Source organism: Acanthopagrus latus, chromosome 22 (assembly GCF_904848185.1).
Source record: "Acanthopagrus latus isolate v.2019 chromosome 22, fAcaLat1.1, whole genome shotgun sequence".
Lineage (NCBI taxonomy): Eukaryota > Metazoa > Chordata > Actinopteri > Spariformes > Sparidae > Acanthopagrus > Acanthopagrus latus.
In genome coordinates this window covers 18,101,012-18,115,186 of record NC_051060.1, presented here as the reverse complement: position 1 = coordinate 18,115,186, position 14,175 = coordinate 18,101,012, and the positions used below count along the sequence as shown (strand labels likewise).

At 42.6% G+C, this 14,175-nt stretch overlaps 1 protein-coding gene across 1 annotated transcript in view; it reads left to right on the top strand.

Annotated features, from left to right (window-relative positions):
* The first annotated feature begins 688 nt into the window (after positions 1 to 688).
* sgk1 (serum/glucocorticoid regulated kinase 1) overlaps positions 689 to 14,175 on the top strand; it is a 39,950-nt gene continuing 26,463 nt past the window's right edge. The window contains exons 1-3 of the mRNA XM_037086621.1: positions 689 to 1,104; positions 1,623 to 1,815; positions 6,776 to 7,015. Of these exons, the coding sequence (XP_036942516.1) occupies positions 1,675 to 1,815; positions 6,776 to 7,015 (381 nt within the window). The 5' untranslated portion in view covers positions 689 to 1,104; positions 1,623 to 1,674. The remainder of the gene's footprint in view (positions 1,105 to 1,622; positions 1,816 to 6,775; positions 7,016 to 14,175) is intronic.

Here is a 14,175-nt window from a genome sequence, read left to right as displayed (position 1 = left end):
GTGAATATGAAGACGATGTAAAACATTAAGCTGTTCTTTCTCTTGGCTTAATATTTCATTCATTATAATTCATTTTTCAAGGTAATATAGCCAAGCTCACAGCCAGAGACATGATTGTATTTTTGTTGCCACGCATAAAGTGCAAGAATTCATAACGGGAGCGCGGTTCAGCTTTATCGTTCATGGGTGTCACGTCAGGAAATTAAACTAACCCCGTGTTATAGGTACAGAGGCAAGGGCATACACAGAGTTATGATGAGGTGTGTGGGTGTGTGTTTGTGCTTGTGTGTATCGAATTCAGCTGGACCAAAGCTGTCAGGCAAGATTGTACACTATACATCAAACCCTCACACGCTTACTGTGATGGGGAGATATAGTGGGTGTCCTCTCTTGTCCTCGCTGGGACAGTTTTTAGAGACCTGAAAAGAAGAGGATATAACGGGAGGGATGAAGAGTGAGATGAGGTAGATTGGAGGAGAGAGAGAGAGAGAGGGAGAGAGAGGGGAAAGGAGGTGCCACCATCGACTGCAGCAGGAGAATGAGCGAGCGGAGGAAAAGGGGGAGGGCAGAGTGGCGATGAGGGACAGTGGAGAGAGAGAGAGAGACGGGAGGAGAGAGAAGGGGATGGGAGGGGAGGCAGCATCTGCTCACTGCAGAGCCTTTCATTGATAAAGTAGTGCCGGGGTGAGCCAGAAGACTGCAGCTGGACACATCACACACACCTCATCATCATCATCATGCTCGCATACACACACTTCCTGGCTGCTTGTTTACAGGCTGCATCATTGCATTCACTCACTGTGCACTCCACATAACTGCACCACAGAGGACACAAACTCACACACACACACACACACAAATCACACAGTGACATGCTCTTATTGAAACGGACAGCAACATCATCGCAGGCTCCCCCTCCCCGTGTTCTCGCTGCCCTCCTTCGGGGATGTGGGCATAGTTTTCGGAGACGACAGCGAAGGGACACCTGTAACTGAGGAGTGGGAGTTGGTGCATCTGATCTGGGACCAGTTTTGCGGGGGAGTCCTCGGGTAAAGACATAAGCTGTTAGAGCTGCAGCGGAACCAGCCAGCGCCAGCACAAAAGGTATGGAAGGACGGAGGCGTGTGTGTGCATACAGTGCATGCTTTCGATATGTAAACACTCAGCATGTGTGCACCGCTCACACATGCATGGATAAACTTCACACATCTGACAGTTCAGTGAGATTGTAAACAGAGCTGTTTCCTCCTCACAGCAACAGGAGCTGTCCTCCTCCTCTTCCTCCCCTCTCCATCTGCTTGTGTGCATCTCCCTCTCCTCCTTCCGCCCTGTCTTTGTCTCCATCCTGACACCTAGTTGTTCCTGTAATCTCACGCTCATCGCAGCGTCCTGCCTCTCTCTCTCTCTCTCTCCCTCTCTCCCTCGCATTTTGGTCCATCTGCCTCCTCCGCCTCCACCTCCACCTCCACCTCCTCTCCTGCTCTCCTCCTCGGATCCTCTCTGCCTCAGCGCAGAGGCATCTCCTTCATTCGCCGTCCCGCACTTGTCTCTGCACAAAAAAAGCCTCTCTCCTCATGCCTTAGATAAACTCTTCCTCACTTCTCTTTGTGACTCCCTGTCAGTCTGTCCGTCATCCTGGGATCTACGGAGGCAAGCGGAGTGCCGGTGTCGGCCATGAAGCTGGTGAACGGGGGCGGAGGAGGAGGTGGAGGAGGTGGCGGGGGAGGCGGAGGAGGTGCAGGAGTGGGAGGAGGGGGAGAGAAGACCGCCTTTTCCTTTAAGAAGTGCTCAGCTTTCCAGTTTGTCAAGAGGAAGGTGAGTTTGGACACACAAACACACACACACACGACCAGAGTGAGAGGTGTATTGGCTGAGGGAGGAGGTGTCACAGCCGGAGTGTTCCCTGTGTGTGTGTGTGTGTGTGTGTGTGTGTGTGTGTGTGTGTGTGTGTGTGTGGGTGCGCGCGCGTGCCAGAGATGATGTCATTGTGAGAGCTAAGCCGCACTAATCGGGCACAATATTCAGCTCCCTGTGTTTACTGTGTTTGTCAGTTGCAGTACTTTGTGTATGTCTGTGTGTGTATGTGTGTGTGTGTGTGTGTCACTGCTCCAAAACAGTGTTGCGTCTCGGAACCCACAAGTGTCTGCTGGGCAGAGAACATGACATCATTGAGCCGGCGGGGTCCTACAGTTTAGGATCTACTCAGCAAATCCTGCATTACACTGCAGCGCTGTCACAAGGCTCATTTCCCGTGTAATGTTAATGGTTTGAGTTAAATGGCTTGTTTGGTCGGTGTGTTTGTGTAATGAGTGTGTGTGCTGACTTTTCCAAAAACAAAAGTACAACCCAGTGATTTTGATGGACTACAAAATGGCATTTGGACGACTGTTGCAGCAGTTTTCTAATTAGGCATATAAAGATTTGTAAGTTGAAACTAATGGTTGACAAATACTTTTCTGTTTATTAACAAGCAGGGCTGTCGTCAACCAAAGCAAATTTTGGTTGACTGATGTTTGACCTTCTTGTCAACCAAGTGATGGCCTGGTGGGGGGTGAAAATCTGTCACGTTATCTCTAGGAAAGCAGCAGAGTTTGCACTTTCTGTATGAATTAACGCACAGGTCCACTATAAATAAATTAAATAAATGTTTCTATCAGTACAAATGTAGTGCCTCTTGTCGACAGCAACAGGGATGACAGTGTTTCATTCAGTCATTCAAATAACTCAAAAACAGTTGAGTTACTGGCAGCAACTTACTATTCCCAGAATTTAGAGGTCTTCAAAACACATATTTCACACAGTTTCTCTTGATCGTTCTTTAACCTTCAACAGTAGTCGAACACTGGCCCCTGACTGGGACTGTTAGTCACGTTAGCTGGACAATGCCTAATTCAACAGACTAACCTACAAACAAACAACAACACAGCGTAAAACAATGCACAACTTACATCTTAGAAGTTCGAGGTCGATTCATAGACAGTTGGAATTGATTCATGATTGAGCATAAACTGTTACCAGCCCAAAATAAAAAAAAAAGTGAGCTTAATAGACTGTCTCCACTCAGCTCCTCTGTCCTCTCAAGCTGTGGACGGATGTAGTGATTTGTCCTCCTTTGACATGGTGTCCATTAGTTTGAAGCCGAAGTCAGTGAATTAGGCCTCGTGTTCAAAGTCAAGAAAATGGGAGTGTTTCGTGTTTTGTCTTCTTATAGTCTTATAGTCTGTTAAACATTACATTTATTAAAACAGAAACACATTTACATCAGTCAAAAATAAAACCCTAGAAATAATTCGATGCGCTTTTCTCCAGATGAAAAAAACACCAGCAACTTAATGACCAATTGAATTTGGTTGGAAAAGAGCAAGAGAACAGATTTACTGTTTTTTTCTTGTTAATTCATGATTCAATATCTTTGGGTTTTATTCACAGAGCAGTTTATGATGTCAACTTGATTTTAGGATGGATTTTCTCTAGTTTTTTTCTTTACAAAGAAACAAAAATCAATTAGTGCCAGATACAAACAGTAAAGTAAAGAATGTGTTTGAATCGGTTTGAATATTTATGTATGTGCGGGAAATCCTTGTGCTCAATGTTTCTTTAGTGAATAAAGAATATTAAAGCTTTTAAGTCAGAGTAGATGAGAAAGTAGCAAGTGATGCAAAAGTATGCCCATTTCTACTCAGTAAATCATTAATGTAAGTAATACTGTAGCGTTGATTAAAGAGAATGTGTACAACACTGTGTGAATACTGTACACTTATTTGTTGAACTTGTGGGCATCAGTATATCCTGTAATCTGTCTAAACCTCCATTAGCGTATTATAACACTTACTCAAAATATGCCAGGTTTTGACAAACAGTTCAACTTCTGCTTCCCCTGGAGTTTCAATAATTTGCAGCCGATTTACATGAGATCAAAGAGAAACATTGAGCAATATGACTGTGGGGCACATCAGGAAGGAAATGACTAACATTACTTGCATCCTGTGGAGGAGAGGAGGGTTGATGCATTTACGCAATAATAACTGTATTGCTTTGGGAATACGGCACAACATTATGCCCTCCACCACAGAAGCGGTGTAATACAATTAATCAGAAGATAAAGTAAGCGTTTGTTGCACAGGTTAGTTCAAGTTATCACATTTTGAGCCTTAGCGTTATTGGATTTGTTCCAGGATAACAGCAAACTGGCTACATTCAGTCATCACTTTTGCAGGTTGCTGGGTAGATTTTGAGACGTTTCTAGCTTGGTTGTGTCACCAACGTGTGTTCTTGCTCCTTGTAGGGTTTTCCAAAGTGTTTGTTATTGTGTGTGTTGGTCTCAGATGGCGTACAGTATGGTGTGGATCACTGATGACTCGGCTGGTTAGTTTGGGCAGATTGTGTCGTGTTAACACCCACGCACAAACACACACGCACTCCCACAGGCACATTCTGTTGCGACAAGTCTCTCATGGGGTTTTTTAGAAAGAAATATCAATATTAATCAGCAATTAAGAGCCTGAGGATGGATCTGTCTATATGTTAAATCTTTAGGCTTTTTCTTTTGCATGTTTCTGGGTAAAACTGGCTTTCCTTCCTGCACAGCAAAGAAAACCAGAGTCTTTCAGATATGCATCAGCACACAGCCTTAAATCAGAATTAATGCCTGCCGCTGCTGTTTCAGGGTTTATTTGTCTCTCTATTTCTGTCTAAATAAGCCTAATCACATAATGGGGGAGAGTCCAGACAGGCCGCAGTGGAGCATAAATGAGTAAGGGAAATGATGGAAGGAAATAAAAAATCAATGGCTGTGTGTGCTTGTGTTTGCATGTGTGTGTGTTTGTGTTTGTCTGTGAGTTCAGACACAAGTTGCTCCAAACATGCTACATCATCGGAGCATGAATTCTGAAAATACACTTCTGTGGTACGTCGTGTTACACGATGGGCAAACAAACCCACCCAAAAACATGATGTAACGTGAGGCTCTTCACTGACTTTTTCAAGTGTGCTACCAAAAAAGAAAGAAATAAAAACACATCCCTGCAGCTGAGAGCACCATGTTTTGTTGCCTGAGGTGAGTAAGTGTTGAGCTTTCGGATGGCACCTCTCATCAGTCTCATCGTCAGCGTGACGTGTTAAACAGGAGGTATGACAGCACGCTGTTTGATCCGCTGGGTAATGCCAAAACATTTCTCACTCCGCTTTGAATGCAATGGCAAATAACAAAGGAGAATAAAGTTTAATTGGATGTTACGTCAATCAGATGTACACTCAGTCCATGTTCTATGTGAAGAAACTTGCACAGCCTTTTTAAGGTATGTGTCATCAGACTTCTGCGCTTACTCTGCAGTGGCTGGTTTGTTTTTGTTCTGACCTGCTGGAGTGTTTTTCCTTTAGACGCGACATGCCTTGACACGCTGTCTGGCTACCCTTCGACTTTCAATCTCACTGTGTGAGTGTGTGTGTGTGTGTGTGTGTGGCAGCTGTCTTGACTCTGTGCTGCCCAGTCACACAGGCTAAACTACCCTGTGGCGTGTGTTTGCTAAATGTTCGACCCACGCAGCAGGACAGGATTTCATAAGGCTTCACATGAAAATGTTGCCTTTTTCTCTCCCTGATTTTCCTGTGCGTCTTCTTGTCTGTTTTCTTTTTCTCTCCCCTTTCAGTACCTCTCCTCTGCACACACACACACACACACACACACACACCCTGACCTTAACCTTAACCCAACTATACCTTTACCCTAAACTTAACCAGGACCTAAAAAAATCATGTGTCGCATTAGGAGTGCTCATTGGTCCCCATTAGGACTATTGGTCCTGACAAAATCAGTGTTCATGCCAAGAACAGTCCCCAATTGGTAACAAGTACATGTATACATACACATACTCTGGGTGTTATGGTTAGTGCTGGTGCTTTCCATGGAAGTCTTAGTCACTGCAGCATTGTGTTGTGAATGCAATGTGCTTGCGTGCACCAACTTGTGCATGTGTTAGTGCCTCATACATTGTTGGTACTGTTTGGTTGCATAATGTCAGCATATTTTACTGAAAAGGAAGTAGAAATGTTTTTTTTTTTTTGTGATGATAAATCATCAATAACAGCTAGCTGAAGTTCCCTTGCGCAGAGAGAACTTCCTCCTGTTTTTTTTCTGCGGTATTGCGAAAATTAAAGGCATGGTGTGTCATTTATTTTGCCACTAGGTGTCTCTCAATCAAAACCATGAAAATAAAAGGCGTAGTGTGATGATGTTGGGAATTATGGTGGTATTTTGGTTATAATTACGTATAATGTAAGTACACAATTAGTTAAATATATAATTAAGACGTAGTCGTTTTTAGACATTTTGTGCAAATATGTTACATAGTTCATCTTTAACGCAAGTCAAGCAACTTGAGATTTCAAGGAAACTTGGACAGGAGATGGACTTCACTCTTTATGATATTTGAGAGAGCCGTCAGCTTTGTGTCATTAACATGTGACAGGTGTGTGTGCATGTACAAGATGTGCTCGCTCTCTGATTCGTGTGTGTGGCAGAGCAGAGAAGCAATCTGGGCCTCTTTGAAGTGTGTGTCTGTCGCACTTGATCTGACATGTAATCAGGGATAACATGAGAAACTCCTCTCTCTGTGATCAAAGGAGCAGCTGGCCAGGGCTGACAGTGTGTGTATGTGTGTCTGTGTGTTTTTGGAGCACCTGTGTGAGTGCTTAAAAAAACATGTGAATAATAAGAAGAGAAGGTAAAAGTGAGATCAAACCCACCTTAGTCTTCAAACCTTTTTGCTCTGCACAGGTACGAAGATGGATGAGGAACCCCAAGGTGAGCGTGGAGAAGTCCCAAGGAAAGGGCCTCCTTTACCCATGTCCGAAGTGTCCGCTAGCTGAGGACCTGTGGTACACACACTTCCCATCGCCTTATGGCTGCTGTCATTACGGCGGCCTGCAGGGCGGCCAGTACTACCACCAGGAGCCCTGCTCTCCGTGCCCAGCTCACGGGCAAACCAGTGCCCATGAGAAGAGCAAGGGCTGCAAGGTAAAATTTCAAGATACAGCGTGTGTGTCCATGAATACATTTGTGTCACTAGTAGTTCATTAAGCCATACTCGACCCTGCAAACTCTGCCCAATCAACCGCCTGCATCCCTTGGAATCATTTGTCACCTCAATCCTACACACAGCTGTAGGCAGTGAGTAATACGCTCAGTCGTTCTGTCAGCTATAACAACACTGTGTTCACCAAAGAACTCACTATAAACAAGCAATTAGAGCAGTGGTTACAAACTTTCTCTTTTTGGCTTGTGTCCCTGAACGAAAGCAATGCATAATTACAAATGCAGAAGTATTCAATAATCTACAATGCACAAAAATTATATGTCAGAGGGATGTCTGGAGAAGTAAATATAACCCCAGGCTTGGACCCACTTAGTCAGATATTCAACAGGTTTAACAAACTGCGCTTTATCTAAACCAGGGATGCAGTCCAAAAGATTACGGTGGGCCACGGGCCAAAGTGTCTCTCTGCCTGAACATGCCACATTGCCATATTCAAGCGATTAATGTTATGAGTATACCACACTACATTTTACCTGCAGGGATGATGGCCAGAGCTATGAAAATAAAACTATATTTTTAATAAAATGAAAAATGCTGCCCCACCAAACTTTTACAGTGGATTTCTCAAATTTCTTAAAGATGCCTAACTATGTCAGGTAAAATTACAAAAAATAGTAAAATAATGCACAAGGTCACATATTGATTTGATCTCCTAATATAATCAAACCAATTAAATGTGTAGCACTCAGAGTTATTAAAAATGTTAAAGCAGTTTTGAATAGGGTTTTTCTTACCTCTGGCACATAGCTCAGACGTTCTGCTTGCCCTTCAACTTGGAACAAGCAGATGTCCGCAACACTGCTGATGTGATATCGTTCTACTGTGTGAAATTAACTTTGATTGAATTTAATGAAAAGCGGTGGACAACCTCAGCAGATAAAGTTAGAGAGGGACATAGTGATCTACCCAGGATATGTTCCATGCATCCACTGACACACTCCACAACAGCACTTGACTCATGTAACAGACCTTCTTCAGTTTGCACATTAGTGCTCAAAGCCACAAATTAAGTACTAACAGGACTGCAGACATTGTTCTGTCGGTCTTTAATCTTCATTTAAGCTTGACCACGAGTGTTGTTATGTAACACAAACACCAAAGTGACTGAGGACTGGGCCGTTTGTTTCAAAGACCACCTTGTTTTCCTTTGCTTACCACACGCTGCCGTTTCTGGAATTAAAACACGAGGCATGCACTCAGGAAAGAGTGTGAACATTGTATGAACAAATACACCAAGAAATTACAGAGAAAAACTAACACCAGTTGAAACTAACAACAGCTTGTTGTCAACAAGAGCCTTGCTCAAACACACCAGCCCAATCACACTAAGGCTGCGCCGGGTTGTCCTTGGTTATGCAATTGCAATCATAATAGCTATCCCACTCCCATCAATCATTACACCCATCAATTGGTTCCCCGCTCCCGTGTGTGTGTGTGTGTGTGTGTGTGTGTATGTTTGTGTGTCTCCAGTCCCATGGGAGGCAGGAGAGAATGAGTCATCACTGTCCCAGCGAGACAAAGCCACATTGTACAGTGTGTGTGTGTGTGTGTGTGTGTGTGTGTTTGCATGGGAGTGTATGCACAGAGACACAACATTACAAGTGTGTGTGCATATAAAACTGGACCGTGTTGTTATCCATCACTTCATTCTCTTTCCTGCAACCCTTCAGGGTTTCTTTTTTTTTTTTTTTTGTTTAAGTTGCCGTTCTGTTTCACTCTATCTCTCCATCAATTCCACCTCTTGCCCTCACAACCAATAGATCTGTCACTAATGTCTCACTGGAGATAACCGGTGTGTGCGTGTGTAGAATTAATGGATATTGCAGCGAGGTGGGAGCCACCCAGCCCCGTGCAGAAAACGGGGCTTGGCGGTGAGTCATAGCTACTGTGTGTATGAAGCCAATGTGGAGTTAAACAGGGCTGACCCACAGTGGCCACTCGTATCTCTCTAAAAGACTCAATAAATGATTGACTGCATTTAAACTGGAAATTTACAGCGTACAGTAGCAGTCAGGTGATGGCTCTAAATATGGACAGAAACCTTCCTGTATTTTACTTTATGGGGCATTGCGAAACTCTCCATGACCAAAATTTCAGTCAGACGTCATGTTCTGTCAGTGTTCCCTACATGCTGTACCATATCCCAGCACACTCTGTTCAAACATTCAACAACCACTCAAAGTTGCTTTGCCAAAACGCTGGCAGAGTGTGACACTTGTTCAACAGATCAGAAACATTTTCCTCACATGCCAGACGCGCTGCTCTGTTTTTTGAAGGGGGCCACACGCGGCCAGGCTCAAATGCAAATGAGCAAAGCGTCGCTTTGAAATTTGTCAGCTCATCAAAGTGAAACGAAGTGTCTCGGACTGTGACTGAAGATGTGATGAAGCTGAGAGGCTGCTGTCACCTTTCAGAGGAAGAGGAGACGAACGAGACACCAGATGTTGACAGGCGGTGTCAGACTACTCTTAAGTGTACAGAAGGAGAAGCTCTGGGGACATTTGTCATGGTCTGATACCACGCTTTTTTTTCCCAGGCTGTTGAAATCTGTATCTTTATATAAAGTATATAATTTTTTTCCCTTAAGCATCCGATTTTGTTTAAAACTAATGTTTAAGTGTGAGCAGACACTTTTTAAATGGTTAAAGTCGCAATATGTAGGAAATGGACAAAATTATATTATCACCAGTTTGTAAAGAAACAACACTGTTGACGTAACGTCAAAGACATCAATGTATTGTGTTGCAGGGATGTCTAAGTACTTGAGCCAGCATGCTAACCAGCTAGCTGTCCTATCTCATAATACCACTTTGTACCTCAAGGGATGATAGTCTGGTAGTCCCTGTAGTGTCATTGTTTTTGTCTAAATAAATCTGAGCTCAATCCTCATCCAAGGCCCAACAGTCCACTTTAATTCAATAGAGCCTAATATCAAATAAAACAAATTCAAATTGTACTCACTCGTAGATATGAGCCATCTAAATATGGCAGAAATCTTGCAATGTAAAAGAAAGTGAGAAAAAAATCCTGTATCTGTCCCTTTATCTGGATCTGTACCAAAAGTTAATGGCTTCTATCCAAGTTTCGTGAAAATCTCTGCAGTAGTTTTTGCGTAATCCGACTGATGGTCCACCAAACAACTGAACAGACACAAGCAAAAATATAACCTCCTTCTCCGATGTGACAACAGAAACTGACAAAATGTCAAGAAAGGAAATATCTGTACACCTACTTTGCTTTACTAAACTGAAAATGCAAGGTTTAAATTCAAGTTTCTTTCTTCTACACGTCCAAGACAAGCTTAACCTAATTCATCTTGGATCACCTCTGGTTGCTGCCCCCTGTTTGTTTGGCTTGACCTTCAATTAGTTGCCAAGTCTTACACATTGCACCTTTAATCCATACTTGGCCACAAAATGCAGTCACTTGTTTTTTCAGAGGAGCTGCATCTCAACTAAAACTAAAGTTTTCACTGGCCCCTTACATGCAATAAATACATACTCCAATATTTAAATTAATACAAGGACATTTACTCTGAGCTCTCTGACAGCTTGCCCACCTCCTTCTCCTCATTAAAAATCCATCACTGCATCACTTTTTTTCTGATTCGATAACATCGAGTGGCCTTGACCCAGTGCTTTGTATGGACCTCAACCCGAATCTATCAGAGCCAAAGCTAAATATAGAACAACTTTATGGCGCTGATATTATTATACTATAAAATCAGGGTAATAAAGTCATGACATTGGATGTCATAATTTTTTTTTTATCTTTGGATGATAATTGAAAAATAAGGGAGGAGAGGTGTGTGTGGGGGGTTTTCTGTAAGCAGGAGGAAAGACAGGAGATATTTGAATAAAAATTGGACAAAGGGTAAACAGTGATGGCTGAGGAGAGAAAATAGAGCAGCTGAGGGATTGGTGGAGCCCAACAGAGACATAAACAGGGTAAACAGCTGTGTGTGTGTGAAAGAGAGAGAGACAGAGAGACAGAGAGAAGAGCTGAGAAGACAGTTTTATTAGAAGATAGAGGATGAGGTCAGAGCATCTGCCCCACAGCCTGAGCATGACCAGAAATCAAAAGCATATAAATCCTCCTGATGAGGACGTCCTGTACTGTCCTGTCCGAACACTAACAGTTACCACACACACACACACACACACACACACACACACACACACACACACACACACACACACACTAAAAGCTGACTCAAACACAGCCTTTCCACTAATCTCTCACATCGAGCCCGCGCTGTTCTTGATGAAGCCTTAATCAGAGATGAAAAGAACATGAACTTCTGCTGACTGCTCATTGTTCTGCCCCGTTATCGCTCACACAATTTTAACTCTCTCTACAATCTTACAGGAAATTGAGTCAGGCTTTAGATTACAGCCCATAAATTACAATGTAAACATATTTTGTACATACAGGGTACCAGTTAATTAGCAACTGGAAACTAAAACATTGTAAAAGTAATAGCTGAATTTAATTTTTTTCAGGCCCCAGAGTTTCTCCTTCATTGTCAGTGTTTTGTCCTGATGGTAGTGTCTTATTACCAAAAAGTGATATGCATCACCTTAGCATTCTCTTAAGATTATCTAACACAAAATTACCTCCAGTCATGTCACAATGGCTAAACTGCATTGTGGGTAATGTAGGCGCCAGGTTTTGTAAAGCAGTCCACTGGCTAAGCATTATACTTCTATAGAACTGTGACTCATTGTGGATACTTTCAAACAAATGATCAGAATCGATACAGCAGTTCAAAATCTGGTTCCTACATTACCCACAGTGCAACCCAGCCACTGAGTGACATCACTGGGTGGAACTTAAACCAAAAACAGTTCAAATCAATGAATTCTGTTACTATATTCATTGTTTTGCTTAATTAAGCTTTCATTTTAAGACTACATGTCCCATAAATGTAGGGGGTTGTGAACAGGAAGTGTAATGTTGCCATGGTGTCACTTAGTTAGCTAGCTGTGGGCTACAATTTTAACCACAGTTTTCAGCCTATATTTATTAACATGTGTGCAGATCATCATTAAAAAGTATGCCGAAGTATCTATTAGGTGTTGCTGTCTTCAATGTACCCATTGGTGTACGGACAACTATCACCAAATTACTTGATTCTGAAGAAAACTTTAAAATGTGATAATTCTCAATGGGGTTTTGTACATTTAAGAAGCGAAAGGTTTCTGAATGGATTTATGGCTTTATATTTGCAATGCAAACAAAGATAATGACAGTGTGAGTCAGTTATTGGGCCACGGTGTAATTTGCATGCTGTAATCTTATGCATTACTGGAACTCCTTATCAAGTCAGATACAAGAGAGCAAAAACTGGAAAATCTATAAAATCGCTCTATTGTGTTCTTTTTTAATTTTTTTTTTAGAATATCCAAGATAATAGCCATTACATAAGTTGCTTACTAGTGATTAATCCCAGTGTCTTTATGGCCTGCTCTTATGTTGATCAGCAGATAGTGCTGTTAATCAGTCAGTGTATTCAGTATGGTTTAAACTCTAACTATCCCCAGAATGGCCTGACCCGGTCTGGTCCCACTTGTGTTTACCGTCCAAAACTCATTCATGCAGCAGAAAAAGAGAGAGAGAGGGCAGGAAGGAAGGAAGACAGGAAGTGAAGCAGAGAGGACTGGAGGGTGAAGAAAATTCAAGGAGATGAGAGAAACCAAGCGTGTCCAAGAAGAACAGTGATTTTTATCTACTCCCATGCAGCCTGTGTGACGTCGTCAACTATTGATTAGATCTCAGCTGAAAGTGGCGGCACAAAGTAGAGACTGAAAAACTGCTTGTGAATTTTGCAAAATTTGCTTGGATGAAGAAAAAAGGTTTAACCTCATTAGTCAGTATATTGAATATCAGTCGGTCAAAAACATGTTGCTCGTGTGTAAGGTGCCTGTTTGACCGTTACGAAACAGAGTGAGACGACCTGTGAAATCCACCTCTCTTGTTCTCCGTCGGCAGCGACAAGGCCCTGCGAGGCTGAGCTCCATTCCACGAATGCTAATGCAATCGCGTCCGAGTCACTGCATAAGGCAATGATGGCGGGCTGATTTCATTCAGTCAAGTGAGACTGTGAGTTGATGACAAGAGCAAACGCAATTCAGGTGTTTCATCAAACAAGTTGGGGGGGAGATTATTGAGGGAGAGCTCACACCTTTGGCCTGCACTTCTTAAAAAAAAAAAAAAGAGTTCCCACTTTTATGGACTCCAGACTTTGGATCCTGACGACATAATCGTATCCACGTCACTTCTTAATGGAGCTAATGGTTAAAGACTTGTGTGCCACAGTCAAAGGTCGCATATCTTAACTGGTGACCTTTTTACTGGCGCTGACGTCTTCGAGGGGAGGACATGAACTCTGGACTCCAGCAATCTTCCCCAGGCAGCTGTTGAAATTTAAACTGTGACTGCTAGATGGAAAATCTTGATCCGTGATTCGTCCAGATTCATGAGTCGACACATTTTACACAAGTATTTAGGTCAGTGTTAGAAACTTATACACGCATTCTTTACTCAAGTGGAAGTGCAGATACTGTGGAGTGAAAGTACTGATTAACTCGAGTAAGAAAGTACAGGCTCTGAAATGTAATCAAAGTATAAAAGTAAAACAGATAACTTCTTGGAGCCAACAACTTCACACCATTCACTTAAATGAAGCCATGCCTGGGGAGTGTCTTGCTTTTCGTCATGTCACTGCCTGTGTCACTACACGCCATCCTCCCCATTTGAGTCATCCTTTTCCGTTTTATTGTTACTATTGCGTCTATTTGATTCTTTTTTTGCATTCATAGGCTGAGATGACCCCTTTAATGTGTTGAAACTGAATTTACAAGTCTGTTTTGAAAAATTTAAGACCGATATTTGTGTTCAAATGTGGGGAGTGGAAGTTAAAATGTTGTCAGAAAATACCTGAAAATCTACTTCAGTCCAGAAACAAAGTATTGGTGCTTCGTCACTTCCCACCTCTGCGGGCGACAAACCAGCTATAGACTCTCTTGCACTGTCTCAGCTGAATTAGAAATGATTTATTGCGGGGTCACTGCATTGCGTA